Source organism: Buteo buteo, chromosome 1 (assembly GCF_964188355.1).
Source record: "Buteo buteo chromosome 1, bButBut1.hap1.1, whole genome shotgun sequence".
NCBI classification, from domain to species: Eukaryota; Metazoa; Chordata; class Aves; order Accipitriformes; family Accipitridae; genus Buteo; species Buteo buteo.
In genome coordinates this window covers 47391789-47407383 of record NC_134171.1, presented here as the reverse complement: position 1 = coordinate 47407383, position 15595 = coordinate 47391789, and the positions used below count along the sequence as shown (strand labels likewise).

Sequence of the window (15595 nt, the reverse complement as noted above, 5' to 3'; positions counted from 1 at the left end):
TTTCTGTAATACTATCTGCTATCCTTAAAATTGCTCTCTAGAATTATGTAGAACTCTCTGGAAGGAATTTAACAAATACAAGTCTAATTCCTGTACTGCTGAAAATTGTTAAAATGGTATTTGTTGTACAGCAGAAATTAATTTCCAGCAGTAATTTTCATGTTTCTATACTCTGTTATTTAATCCTTGAAAAGGAAAACCAGTCCCAGTCAAGTAGAATCTTCACTGATTTTACAATATATTGTAGGCAGCTGCAGCTCTACAGACATTACAGCTTCCTGGCAGGAACGTGCCAAAAGGATAAAATGGAAGCAAACTTTTGTAGATTGCTTGTAGGTGTTAGCATTGAGCTTACTTATCTATATGGAAATATATATCTCAGCACATCTTCTTTCATAGTCAGGGATATGACTGTAGCAACAGAAATAATAACTCCATTAGCATCACTGCAGAACATGGGAATTTTGCCGTAAAGCTCAGTGAGATCTGGGTTTAAATACAGTAGTGCTCAAGTGCTGAGAACAAAAGCAGATCAGTAGCATTTTGTAATAAGTAGCTGATCCTCTTGCTGCAATTGGATCACTTTTCTCCTAGAAGACCTTTTTCCCAACATGTGGAATTCTAGCAGTGGATCAGTGAAACTGGCAAAATCACATTCTGAAGAAGGTTTAAGCATAACCAAAAGGTTGTCTTTACAAGGCTCAACCCTGTTTGTTGCAGCTATGTAAATAGAAATTTCATGCAATAAGAACTGATCGGGCCCACACATGTCTTCATTTCTGAGTCCTAATAATGTGTGACAGGTCAAACAAGTTACAGGGAAATCTTAAATAAGTAATCTCATAAATCGTTTTCTAGAAGCTTGTTATTCCTGAAGCTTTACCAGTCATATCTTCTGTTTTCTCCTGTGCTTCACTAGGCTTATCGACATTGCAAGCTGTGCTGGATTCTGCTGCTGAAAAGAAATGGCAAGTGACTGCTATCAATGTAGGAAATATTAACAATGACAGAAAAGATGAAACTTACCGTTCACTGTTTCAAGATCTAGAGGTAAAAAAGGAGAGGCGAGTGATTTTGGACTGTGAGCGTGATAAAGTCAACGACATTGTTGATCAGGTTTGCTATTCTCCATTCTTCAGTGACAGCAGTTAGCTATATTCTATAAGTAAACATAATGAGTTCATTTCTCTTGATCCTATTTTTGTGATTATTATGCATCATTTGGAAGTGACAGGTTTGTATTGAGGACCACATATATCAGGCAGAAAGTGAACATACAAATCCTATAATCCCTTCGTTTGCTCAAAGGCAAGATAATTCTATCTGGATGATCCTGTACAGTTTTATATCCTGATTATTTAAAAGAAAAAAAAAACCCACCAAACCTTGTTAAGGCTATTTCACAACCTAAATAATGTACTATATTATATGTAGTTGATACACTATTCTATATGGTATGTTATAAATAGTTATATTATGTCTAGAGATTAGTTCTCCTTCCACCTAGAAAGTATTTTCTACTTCTAATGCTTTTTCCAAGAACCTTTTACATCTTGGGAAGGCTGTATCAACAACTTCTCTTTTCCATTTAACTCCCTTCGTAGTTCATATTTCTAAGCTTTTTGTCATTTGTACTGTCCTTGGGTCTCTCTTCATTTTGTCTCCCTTTTAAAGAGTGTTAACCAAAATTGGATGCTGTTTTCCTTAGCTAACACCTCCTGAGCTTTAAACAGAACAGAAAATTCCATCTTCTCTCCACCCATACATGTATTATTTGCCAAGAAGATGGGGGTTTTTATCTTCTTTTTCACAACAGCATCACAGTGCTCCAATTCAAACTGCTGCATTACCTTCAAATCCACCTCTTCAATCCTAGTGTCTAGGGAGGTCTTACTGTCTCTATATCTTACTACTTCTGTTCATGCATGCAAAGCACAATGCAAAATGATAAGGATAGCTCCCTGCTGGCTTGTGCTTGACCATGTGAAACTGTGCAGCATCTGTAGGAATATATCATCAGAGTGTAGATGTATTGGTTTGAAGCTTTTTTGAAGGGTTTGTTATTTTGGTCTTTGTTATGAAGGTCATTACATTTTAGAGAGGCTCAGGCAATGACCAGTGTCCTAAATGGAGAGTATTGTATTTGTCTGTTTTATTTGGAATTCATATCCACAAACTGTTTCTCTAATTTTCAAGATCAATTTGAATTTGATCCTGTTCTCCAGAGCATTTGCAACCTCCCTATCATTATCTGCAGTTTTTTAAAATTCTATTTTCTGACTTGTTATCTGTCTCAAGAAAAGTACTGAGTAGAGCAATGCTTGAGAGAAATAGCATTTATAGGTCCTTTTCAGTTGGTTCTGTGTGGCTTTTCAAACAGGTGTTTGCTTACCTTACAGTGATTTTGTCTTGTCCCTGTTCCCTCAAGAGCTTGTAATGATGTCATACAGGACAAAAGCCTTATTAGACTCAAGATATGTCACATCTGCTGTTTCCTCACTATCTGTTAGGGTAGCTTTCATGTCAGAGAAAGGAAAGAAATTGCTTTGACATATTTTCATCTTGACAAGACTATATTGCCTGTTTATCATCTTACTGTCCTATAAACTCTTTTAAAATTAAGTATGTAATATTAATTATAATATCTTCCCTGATATGAAAGTTTGGCTGAGTGTAACTTTCTTCAGTTTCTCCTTTTACCACTTTTTAAAGAGAAGAACCCTTTAGTTACCACTCATTTTTACTGTCTTTGTTTAGTAACAGGACTATTTTTTTCTTTGGCTGCTTCTTATTTTGATTGCAGCTTTGGGGTATTTTTCTTGCCCTAATTGCACTTTAATAGATTCTGCCTTGTTTTGAGTCTTAGATTTTTCTCAGCTTATCCCATAGACTTGTGCTATTCCTTAAGCATACAGATGGATAAACTTTTGTTTCTGCTGTTTTGATTTGTAAGTCACTGAAGAATTCTAGATAACTGGATCAGCCACACAGGTCAGTTAATATAATCCCAATTAGCTGTTCTCCTCAAAATAGTTTACTGCTATGCCCTAGAATATGGTCTCTTAAACTGTTGTCAGCTGTCTCATATGGGTTTAGCCTTGAAATTCTCTTTGCAAGATACCCTAGCGGTTTCTGGAGTTTAATCTGTTTTTTAAGTCCAATATTCTTACACTCTGTTTCTGTAACTTCCCTTCCTTCCTTAAAAAAGTAAACCCACTTTCAATTTCTTAAGTAGCCTAAAATCAAATCTAAAATAACTTTCTCTACTAATTTTCTCCATCTCTTAAAATGAAGGTCTGTGCTGAACAATGGATTTCTTGGCCTGTGATTATCCTTTGAGTGTGCTCTTCTGATTTTCTTTTCTAAAAGCAAAGTATGTACTTCAAGTCTTGCTTTGCTACCAGATTTATTCTTAAAAAAATTCTTCTAATTCCTGCCCTGAAAAAACCCTCAGCAATTTCCTTCTTTTCACGAGGGTGCCTGAAGTAGACCCTTTGTATCAGTATCCCTTTTCTTTTTCTATGTATTTTTATCAAGAGACATGCAACAGGCTTTCTCTTGACCAGATTTTTCTTGAATATTGAAGTACTATTTGCATTCTTGATATATAGAGCAGCAACTTCTTTACTTTCTTCCTTGCCTCCTCCTCTTGAACAAACATTCTATTGTAGTGCTTTGATTTGTCCTTCTTTAACATTTTAAGCTATGGTGGCAACCTCAGGCTCACCCAGTTACACTCTGTAGTCCTTGGATCTTTGTATAGACACACGATGTGTTTCCAAAGTTGGTTCATCATTCTTGTTTTTTGTCTCATATTATAGTTTCTTTTCCAGATTTCAACTATTTATGTAAGTTGAAGTTGAAAAATATTTCAGTTCCCCAGCGCTCCTCAGACTAGTTTCATTCCTCTTCTCTGGTTTGGCAGGTCAGTATTACCATGCTCTTCATTATATAGCCTCTATCTCTTCTCAGCCAGCTTCCTTTGCAGAATCTCATTTCCCCCTGATAACACCTTTTGGGCAGCTGTGCAGTTACTGCCACTACTTGTCTATCCCTGCTGGAGAAGCTAGTCTAAACTAGGGACGCTGGTGAATACCTTTTGCATCCACAGCTCCTTCATCATGGCTTTTGGAATCACCATTGAATCTTCTTAGAGTTTTAATGGGCAGCATCCTTAGTGTTCATATGGATGAGTGGCACACAGCAATGTTTTAGAAAGCTAGATTAATGAAATAGTACCCAGTGGCAGTCAGAGCAGAGTTACTAACCATTGATCCAAAGACTTGCAGCTACTGGTCATTTTCTCAGATACCGATGATGAAGAAGCATTTTATGCAGAAGAGCTAATCTGTTTGGTCTAACTGAAATTTCTTTGGAAGCATCACCTGCATAAGAAATACATCTGAACATAGTTCTTAAGCCTTTTAATAAGTAATGTGTTTTGAGTAGTCTGACCCATGGAACTGTTTTAGAATTATTAAGTTCATATATCATGTATATATTGAGCTCAAAAGAGGAATAATTGAATAGCTTCTATGGCCTATGTAATGTGATCCCTCTCAGTCTCAAACTCTAGTAATATAAAACTTAGTGTTAAACACTGCCTTCAGTTATATTCCTGTAACTTCCTTAAAGCAAGTACGTGGAATGTCATTCACTACTAGCCTGATATAAGTTACAGGGTACCTGTTCTGAATATTTTAGTTATATGTTAAATGAGAAAATAAAGGAATCCTCTTGATTTAAGTTGTTCTCGTTGTTCAAAAGATGGAAGAAACCTCTAGAGTCCTCTTATCTCCCACATCCTTTCTCTGGAGAAGGGTTTTGCTTCAAAATGCAAACTTCCCCATGCAGATAGTCTTAGTTAGGCTTATTTGGGAGAAGAATCCATGCTACATGCCTGCCAGTGCAGACCAATGAGAAACCACCAGCTGGCTTTGAGGGAGATGATGAAGAAGCCTTAGGGCAATAATCAACAATTTGAACTTTTAAAGACTTCCTCATAATGTAGATGCTTTCATTAATGTCAGTGGGCTTTTAAACTTTTTCTAGTTCAAGGAACCTTAGACTTCTGCTCCAAAGGGAGCAGAATCTAAGCAGGAATCTCTGAGGGATAGTGCTTCTACTGCATGATGCCCACTCTCTCCTGTCCAGGTTGTGCCTTTAACACATAGCATAGTAATTAGCATTCAGCTCCTCTGTTTAGAGATCTTGGGACTTGGACTTCAATATGAATAATTTCCACCAGCAGAGAGTATGTTGAATGGTGCATTAGGTAAAATAAAAAGTAAAGCACCAAACAAACTCAGTATTGCATACCATAAAGCTCATAACTAGCTTTTACATCATACTGCCTTTTGTAGTTTTTAAGTCTCAGTCTGTCTATCAGGTGAACATTCTCCATTATGGGGGTATTTCTTCTTTTTTACAGGTTATCACAATTGGTAAACATGTTAAAGGATACCATTATATCATTGCAAATCTGGTAAGCATTTTTAATATTTAAAATAACTGTACTACTCATTTTACTGTTTATGGAAGCACATCAACTAATATTTTGTTTTAAATGCATTTTAGAAAATAGAAAAAAGCTAAATGTCTTTATTCTTGCTAAATGAATGCATGTGATGAGATGGTATTTGTTTTATTGGCTGAGTCTTTTCACAGCTTAAATGCCTCCTGTGATATTCCCATCAATGGGAGTGAAGGTTGCTCAGCATCTTCAGTAAAGCTTAATCCCTTTTTCTACATACTTTAGAAAAGTAGGGTATGGAAATCAGAAAAATAACTTTCTGCATTATAGGCTGATACATTCATTCAGCAAACCGATATTTCTTCTCTCACCTCCAAGGTACTTAGAAATTACAGTTCTCGGCTTTCATTTGCTAGGCTAGTGAGTCTCAGTTTACACATCTTCATTCCTCAGATTGGCTTGGTAATCAGTTTGAATTAATCTTTTCTTGAACACAGGTGATCAGGCAGTGTAGCTAATAGCGTTCCTAAGGGGGAAGGTTCAGGAAAATCGCAAAATTCTGTCAAGGTAACTTTTTTGAAATCGTGCCTAAAGTTGAAGGGCCATTTTACTGACTTTAAAGTCAACAACACTTATTTACTGAAGCTAGGGAATCTAACCCATTTTTTTTTTGTAACAGACAAAGCAAATTCTGCAGGCTTGAATCTCAGTTATTCTGTTCCAGAAAAGATTTTTGGGGGTTGCATGGTGTAAGTGCCTCTAAATAATTTTTTTCATCATTTATTCTTGGACTGTGTTAGCGTTTGATAGAAATTCCAGCAGGGTTCAGAGTGCTTTAATTTACACTCTCTCTTCCATAATCCTTTGAGGGACCTGAGGAAACGGAACGACCATAGTGTGTCTGTCACACTTCAGACATAACCCCTGTCTCTTCCCAACCTTTGATCAGAACACTTCCCCGCTCCAGGCAGGCAATATTCTGAAGAACCAAGTATGTCGCTAGACAGGGGTGAAGAAGCGTTATACTTGAAAGGCCTCTTTAAAAGCAGAACAGTGAAGTTTCATTTTTATATTTATTAACTAATTTTTAGGATAAAGAAGTTAAGGTACTGATATTCACAAAGCAAGCATAAAAGTCTCATAAAATTTGAAAAAATGACTAAGCGTTAGACATTTGTATTTTGCATTGCAAATGTTGTATAAATAGTATTTTGAGTCTTAAGGGAAATAAACATTTTAGAAAAATTGCCTAGCATATTTCATTATGTTAACTGGTTGCTATTTTAGCCATTGCTTTAAGTTTGTGACAGTAAGCCCATAAGATCTAAAACTTATTGAATCTTGTGTTTTAAAGCTGTCTAATATCATATTTGCTTCCTACAGATTTATACAGTTTAAATGCAAATATTGTAGATCTTCTGTGTAATATCATATAAAATACATATGGTAATGATTTTAAAACTGTTTTTTTTCTCTGTCAGAAAGAAAACTTATCTAGCACTTGATCATATCCCATCTTCTTCACTGAATCCGCCTTCTTTCTTCTTTTCTTGACTGTAATAATCTCCTCCAGTCTGATCAGTCAGTCAAGAAATTGATCTATTTTAAGACTAAAACATGCTGATAGATGGAGAAGAGGTCAAAGTATACAAGGAAGGTTCCTGTTCAAACGTCAAGCTCACAGTAATATTGAAGAAAGTTTCGTGATCCCTGTAGAAGTGTCTGTATTAGCATGCAGCAACACATTACTGGGTATCATTACTATGCAATAGTTAAAGGGCACCTAGTATAGCAATTATAGTAACTTCTGATAATGTGGTCTGAAGTTTCTACTTCTTTTTATGTTCACAAAGAGCATTCATTTAAACTGAAGTGTCTGAAATCAGTATTTCGTGTAAATTAACCTGTATGATTATTTGGGGCAAGTTAAAACACAGAACATGGAAAACAAAATGTGTACTGTTTGTAAGAATGAATCGTAGTTCTTTATACTGGATGGAGGAGGCAGGGGAGATGGTAAGCCCTTCCACATGCTTTAGTGTTCCTAGCAAAAAGGGGATACAACTGTGGCTATAACTATTCCTGGCTAAAACTTGCGTGCCTGTTATTCATGTCAGTGTTCCCTTTCTTATTTAAGCAGTCTCATTGAAATTAACAGGATTGTTTAGGAAAGTAAGCATGGCAAGGACAGAGCCACTCAGCCCTTGCTCTATAAAGTCTATGTCTAGTGAGCAATGAGAGGCACTTCTGGCTGGCAGAGCTGATGATTTAATCCTGGCAGCCCAGGATGTAAACTTGGATCCTGTTTGAGGAAAAAGTTGGCTTATACTTCTGCAGTAGAAGTCATATGGTAACTCTTTATTTGTATATACTATTGAGAGATCTGCCAAAACTATTGCAATAACAGACAATGTTTTCTGTGCCCAGGGATTTACTGATGGAGATTTGTCAAAAATTCAGTTTGGAGGAGCTAACGTCTCAGGATTTCAGATAGTTGACTATGATGATCCTCTGGTGTCAAAATTTATACAACGTTGGTCAACACTGGAGGAAAAAGAATATCCTGGTGCACACACTAGTACAATTAAGGTATGTCTTACATTTGTTTTAACCATGACAGGTGTACAGGAAGTGAGGGAATTGGAATAGCAAGACAAGAGACAGAAAAAGCCCTTCAAAATCAGCTCTGCCAACACGATTTTATATTTCTTTGGGGTACTTTTAACATTCTCTATCATAGGACCGATTGAGCAAAGATGCTGCACTGTCAAAAATGTTGAAGACAACTTTAATTTTTCTTGTGTCACTATAAATCTGCGTCTGATATCTTGTTAGGTAATTGTGTTGGATGTGATGATATATTAAGTATCTGCTGACTTTGGGCTTTTTTTCTCTGTGTTTTGAAATGTTTTGAAGGCAAATACGTAGTCATACGTAGGCTTCTAGGGAGCACACATCTAGCACTTTCTGATATAACATAATCTTCCAAAGAAACGGTAAGACAGTTGCTTTAAGACAGATGCCTAAATCCTACAAAGACTTTTAAAATTAAATTGTATGCCTGAGGTACAGAATCATAGTCTGATTTCAGGCCTGAGTGACACAAGATGTGACACTGGGCAAGTGGTGAAACTTCCTTACCTCAGTTTTCTCTCTGGATAAAACTAGGGTAATAGTACTTTCTTACCTTCTGTGACCATTATGAGGATCAATTAGTGCTTGCAAGATGTTAAAAAGAAAAGCACAGTTTTAATACTAAACAATTTTTCCTTTAAGGAATACAATCAGAAATTTTATTGAGTATACTTAAATAACTCTGAAATATATTAAGACAAAAAGATAAATGGCAAATGTTCTAGGCATAAATTTTTTTTGTGCTATAGTTTGAATATGAAGCATATTCTTGATATGTAATGAGATGGATAAGAAGTTTCAGCAAGGAATGGAAGAACCATTTTTTAAATTCTTGGGACAAAAATCATTTAAAGCTCGCAACCTTAATGTAAATTAAAAAATAAAGTTTGTAGGTTTCTTTTTTCTGAGGCCAAATTTGGGGGTGACTTAGTCAAAGCTATGGTTTTTCTGTGGTTATTTTTGTATTTTAAAATCTCTATGACAGAATAAGTCAATTTCTCATTTGATGTTTGACAAAATAAACTAGAGTCTTTGTCATGCCTTTAGATAGATTCATATTACATACATGTAATATATGTAATATGTATTGCTCTCATTTAGGAAAAAGGGAAGGGATGTGGCTGTGGGTAATTAATACAATTCTTTTGTCTCTCTGATTCTTGAGTGCCCAAATCTACCTACTTACCTACTAATGTTGCAGAATCATAGTCTGGAAATAATCACAGTGAAATGCATGACTAAAGTAAAAAAAGTCTAACTGAAACCAAGATGCAGTTTTTCTCATAGATAGAAGAATAAATCGGTAGGCTACAACGCTAAGGATTCTGGTACCTGTGGTATTACTTAGAGTAGGGAGAAATTGAATGTGTGTTAGATAAGATGAAGTGGTTGCAATGTTTTATTAAACATTGCAATAATTGCAAGCATTAAAATCTGTAACTTTATCACAGGAAGAGGATTATTCCCTTTATTTCTTCCATGATAGGTCCTTTCAAGTCTACTAGAAATTGAAAGGGTTGAAGTAGAGTATTTGGAATATCTTATGTTTTTGAAGTTTACTTTGTTATGGATAGGAAAAATAAATGAATTGAAACATTTATTTTCATGAATTTTGTTAACTTAAAACACATTCCAAATTCAATTATAAAGGCTGATCTGTCTTCCTTTATATATTGTCCGCTAAAGGAATATACAGATATTCAGTCAAGAAATTGGGACTGACGTTAAATTATCAGATAATTTATAAATGCTAGAGGTACTGATGGGGCAGAAACATGGATTTATATTGCAATGTTTGGAGAGCTTGTATCAATTACTGTATTTCTTTGTGTAGCTTTCTATCTTTTGCCCTTATACAGGTATTGTCATTTTTGCCTGCCATTACATATAAGGACAGAGATATGTCACATTTCATTCCCATCCTTGATGGAGCTAGAGGCAGAGCAGAATCATAGAAATCATAGAAACAGGGCAAGAAAGGTATTTGGGCAGTCAGTCACCTGGCCCATCCTCCCTGCCTGAAGGCAGAATTAGATATACCTGTGCAGTTCCTGTGGATAGTGATTTCACAACTTCCCCAAGCATTCTATTTCAGAGCTTAAATAGTCTTATTTTTTGTTTTTTTTGTCTAACCTAAATCAGCCTTTATGTCACCTAATCCATTACTCCTTTATATGTTCTCCTTTTTAGCTGTCCTTCTATATTTGAAGATGGCTGCCATATATGTCCTTGCCTTCCTCCTTGCAAAACTAAATAATCCCATTTCCTTTGAATTTTCTACTCTCAGATTGTGTTCATCATTTTGCTCTGGAACCTTTCTAATTGGTACCCACCTTCTTTGAAATGCCATACTGGGTACCGCACCACATCTGAGTACTGTGCTGTAGAAATAGAAATAATGGCTGCATGTATCTCAGAGACAGTACTCCTTTCAGGGCTTCCTTTTGTGTTACTCTTTTTTTTCTTTTTTCCTCACCATCATGACACTGTTGAAATATATTTATCATGAGATACACACTAACAAGAGCTTTTTTCTGCATTGCTTTTCTGTACTGCTGCCGATTTAGACAGTCTTATATCTGTGCACTTGATCATTCCTTTGAAGTACAGGATTTTTCATCTATTCTTGTTGAATTGCATTCCCTACTTGTCCTTCCTGAACATGCCATTCCTTCTTATATTAATATGCTAGCCGTGTTTGTTATCCTTTGTTTCTTGGAATAGTGTATGAACATCTAAGTTACTGAGCAGGTTAACTCACTGGTTTCCCATTTGTCCCTTCCATGATCTTAGGAATAACCTTTCTCCCCTCCTGGTTTTGAGGCAGTTGTCCAAATTGTCAGTGGTTATAAATGAGCTTTTGCCACTAATTCCCATGGAATCTAGGAAGCTTTCACTGCAAATTCTGTATCAAACAGATGAGAAGGCTAATAAATGTTCTGTATTATCAGTATAGAAATGAGAGGAGGTTACATAGCCCTAGCAGGTAATGTTATCCCTGGGATTGCAAATGTTACCTCATTGCAGGCAATAGCATTGCAACTGTGTTGTATTATCTTCCTTCTGTAATCCAAAAGGAAATATACATTCATTTTGCATTATAGAATGCAAGTCAATGGAATATGACTGAGCTGACACGACTAAGACATACCACAGCATCTAACTACAGCCCAGAAAACAGAGAAAGACACCTCTTTCTAAGAAAAAGTGCATTTCAAAGGAATGTGCTCTTCAAGAAAGAAAAACATTGTTGAAAACCAGTTCCACAGATGCCAAGTAGAGGGCCTGGATCAAATTGCTTTAAAAATGTATCTCGACAATTTATCTAAAATCCTAATTACAAGAAATTGCAGTCTTAGGACGTAGGTGAGAACAGACAGTGATTTTATTTGTTGCTGCGCTGTACCTGTACTGATAAAAGCCACAAGATTTAAAGATTAAGCAGGACACTTAAAACTAGTGCTTTGCTGTCTTTTTACAAAAGGTCTTCTCATCTTTCAAAAGTAAAGCTGATAACTGTTTACCTCAGACTAAATTTAAAATATATCTGTTATAACCGAGAGTCTTAGCAGTCTCTGCATACAATTCTAGAAGAGCTAATAATGTGTAGATCTTGAAACACCACTGAGCATCCTGGCAAATTTCTTTGTCAAGTAGCAAAACAAAAGCCACATTTAATTTTATAAAGGCCTGATAATAACAAGTTGAAATCCCCTTTTGATCCATTATTGTCTATTTACAAACATGCTGGGCTTTCTGAGCCGTAGTGTTGTGTCAGGCTATTATGTCTAAGGCAAATCTCTTGCTGTTGTGGAAGGACACTGAAGGACAACACATCCATTCACATCCAACTGCTCCAACTTCCTAATCTGATTAACCCATTCTGTCTGGGGGCAGCCTTTGGTCTAATTCCAGGAAGAAGCTCAATTCATACCTCTTGAAGGCTAGTAAGACATGGTAAGTTGTGTTGGGTTTGCATGGCAAGGTTTTGGTAGCAGGGGTCTACAGTGGTGGTTTCTGTGAGAAGCTGCTAGAAGCTTCCCCTGTGTCATCAGAGCCAATGCCAGCCAGATCCAAGTCAGACCCGCTGCTGGCCAAGGCCAAGCCCATCAGCGATGGTGGTAGTGTGTCCCGGTTTCAGCTGGGATAGAGTTAACTGTCTTCCTAGTAGCTGGTACAGTGCTATGTTTTGAGTTCAGTATGCAAGAATGTTGATAACACTGATGTTTTCAGTTGTTGCTCAGTAGTGTTTAGACTATAGTCAAGGATTTTTCAGCTTCTCATGCCCAGCCAGGGCACCTGACCCAAACTGGCCAACAGTGTATTCCATACCATGGGACGTCCCATCTAGTTGAGGAACTGGGAAGGGGGGGGCAGGGATTCACCGCTGGGGGACTGGCTGTGTGTCGGTCGGCGGGTGGTGAGCAATTGCCCTGCGCATCATTTGTACATTCCAATCCTTTTATTACTACTGTTGTCATTTTATTAGTGTTATCATTGTCATTATTAGTTTCTTCTTTTCTGTTCTATTAAACCGTTCTTATCTCAACCCAGGAGTTTTACTTCTTTTCCTGATTTTCTCCCCCATCCCACTGGGTCCGGGGGGAGTGAGTGAGCGGCTGCGTGGTGCTTAGTTGCTGGCTGGGGTTAAACCACGACATAGTGCCTCTGGGATAACATATTTAAAGAAGGGAAAAAAGTTGCTGTGCAACAGAAACCGCAGCCGGAGAGAGGAGTGAGAACATGTGAGAGAAACAACCCTGCAGACCCCCAAGTCAGTGAAGAAGGAGGGGGAGGAGGTGCTCCAGGCACCGGAGCAGAGATTCCCCTGCAGCCCATGGAGGTCCACGGTGGAGCAGATATCCACCTGCAGCCCGTGGAGGACCCCATGCCAGAGCAGGTTTTCTGGCAGGACTTGTGACCCCATGGGGGACCCACGCTGGAGCAATCTGTGCCTGAAGGACTGCAGCCAGTGGAAGGGACTCATGCTGGAACGGTTCATGAAGAACTGCAGCCCGTGGGAAGGACTCACGTTGGAGAAGTTTGTGAAGGTGTTTCCCATGGGAGGGACCCCATGCTGGAGCAGGGGAAGAGTGTGATGAGTCCTGCCCCTGAGGAGGAAGGAGCGGCAGAGACAATATGTGACGAACTGACCCCAACCCCCATTCCCCGTCCCCCTGTGCCGCTGGGGGGGAGGAGGTAGAGAAAATTGGGAGTGAAATTGAGCCCAGGAACAAGGGAGGGGTGGGGGGAAAGTGTTTTAAGATTTAGGGTTTTTTTTCCTCATTATCCTACTCTGATTTGATTGGTAATAAATTAAATTAGGTTACCCCAAGTCAAGTCTGTTTTGCCCGTGATGGTAATTGCTAAGTGATCTCCCTGCCCTTACCTCGATCCATGGTCTTTTTGTTATATTTTCTTCCTCTGTCTAGCTGAGGAGGAGGATTGATAGAGCAGCTTTGGTGGACGCCTGGTGTCCAGCCAAGGTGAACCCACCATGTACATACTAAGCTTAAAGTATACAAGTATAAATGGGGAGAGGAGTGGCTGTAGAGCAGCCCTGCAGAAATGGATCTGGGGGTGCTGGTCGACAGCAGGCTCAATATGAGTCAGCAGTGTGCCCTGGCAGCCAAGAGGGCAAACCCCATCCTGGGGTGCGTCAAACACAGTGTAACCAGCCAGTCTAAAGAGGTGATTATTCCACTGTGTTCAGCGTTGGTACAGCCTCACCTTGAGTGCTGCGTGCGGTTCTGGGCCCCACAATTCAAGAAGGGATGTGAAGGTCCTTGAATGTGTCCAGAGGAGGGCAACAAAGCTGATGAAAGGGCTGGAGGGAATGTCCGGTGAGAAGCAGCTGAGGGCTTTGGGCTTGTCTAGTTTGGAGAAAAGGAGGCTGAGGGGTGACCTCATTGCTCTTTACAACTTCCTGAGGAGGGGATGTGGAGAGGAAGGTGCTGATCTCTTCTCCCTGGTATCCAGTGACAGGACACGTGGGAATGGTTCACAGCTGCGCCAGGGGAGATTTAGACTGGACATTAGGAAGCATTTCTTTACCGAGAGGTGGTCAGACACTGGAACAGGCGTCCTTGAGAGGTGGTCGATGCCCCAAGCCTGTCAGTGTTCAAGAGGCATTTGGACAATGCCCTTAACAACATGCTTTAACTTTTGGGCAGCCCCAAATTGGTCAGGCAGTTGGACTAGATGATCGTTGTAGGTCCTTTCCAACTGAAATAGTCTATTCAATTTTATAAGCCATCCTACTCTGTAATGAGCTTTTCTAAGAGCAACCTTAGGCTTGGTGTGTGCAAGAAGTGTCTGAGACAACTTGTGTATGATATTTACAGGAACTATGTGCAGCGTGCAGAAAATAATTTGGGACTGCCTGGTTGAAAACCTAAAGCAGCTCGGACTCATAGAGAGTATGAGTCCACCATTGTGTCGGAAGGTAGTAACAACCCCAGTACTCACTACAGCTGGTTTTGATGGCTTGAAGTGGTTCATGCTGGTACATTGTTTCAGATGTTCGGAATTCATAAGATTGTATTTCAAGCTTTATAATCTCTCCTCCACACACACATACAATCAATACGTAGCTAAGATAACGAAACAGTAGATTGTTTTTGCCTTCTGATTTTCTTTAGTAGTTTCACATTTTCAAGTCTTTTTTTTATAGCCATCTAGCCTTTTAGAATATTATTATGAAATCTATTTTTTTCAAAGATAATGTGATTCTAGAATTTGAAGTGTTTGTATAGTACCAAACAGTGTGCTTTTTATGATAAAATTGCTAAAGTTGAAAACTGCCAATCTTAAAATGTAAGTCAGTCAGGAAGAATGAAGCTTATAATTGAGAGCTGCTGGTTTAATTCTGCTGGTGCTGATTCATCTCAAGGATGGAATACAGAGAACGCGCGGACAAATATAAAAGTACTTATTTACCTTGCGGAAATAATTAAAATTTAGATGATTCACTGATATTAAGGAACAAAGAAGACAACAGTGAAAACATTTCTTCAAACTGGAAATTCAGAAGGCATTTGGTCTAGCCATAGACGACTAAGCCAAAGTGTACAATTAATGAATTAGACAATACCTTCATTTTTGGGCATGCCTCTTATGATTGCGGTGTGTTGGAAAATGGTTTTATAATAGCAGACATTTTAATAGGATTTGTAAGGGATATTCTGTTGCACCTGCTACAGTTTTAATGGAAAAATTTGATTGATTATGCCTGAATTCAAGTAGATTATGATGATTTATAAATAAGAATAAAAAAATATTAGTTAATTTCAGTATGTATTAGATGCTTTAATCAGGAACTGAACAGGAGTCAATTTTTTTCAAGTGTCCTTGTAGAACTGTAGATTTGTGAGATTTTTCTGCCTATGTTTTTCAGTCCTTGTGTTTTGGTTTCCTGGGCATAAAAAGTAAACAACTAGCAGTTGGCGTTCTAGCTACCTGGTTTCACCGGGCTTTTGAATCTCAGTA

The 15595-nt window shown here is 38.1% G+C and overlaps 1 protein-coding gene across 2 annotated transcripts in view; it reads left to right on the top strand.

Annotated features, from left to right (window-relative positions):
- GRIA2 (glutamate ionotropic receptor AMPA type subunit 2) overlaps nt 1-15595 on the top strand; it is a 95272-nt gene that overhangs the window by 45675 nt on the left and 34002 nt on the right. For both annotated transcript variants that reach the window (XM_075024350.1, XM_075023491.1), the window contains exons 4-6: nt 920-1116; nt 5432-5485; nt 7901-8062. In XM_075024350.1, coding sequence (XP_074880451.1) covers nt 920-1116; nt 5432-5485; nt 7901-8062 — 413 coding nt within the window. The remainder of the gene's footprint in view (nt 1-919; nt 1117-5431; nt 5486-7900; nt 8063-15595) is intronic.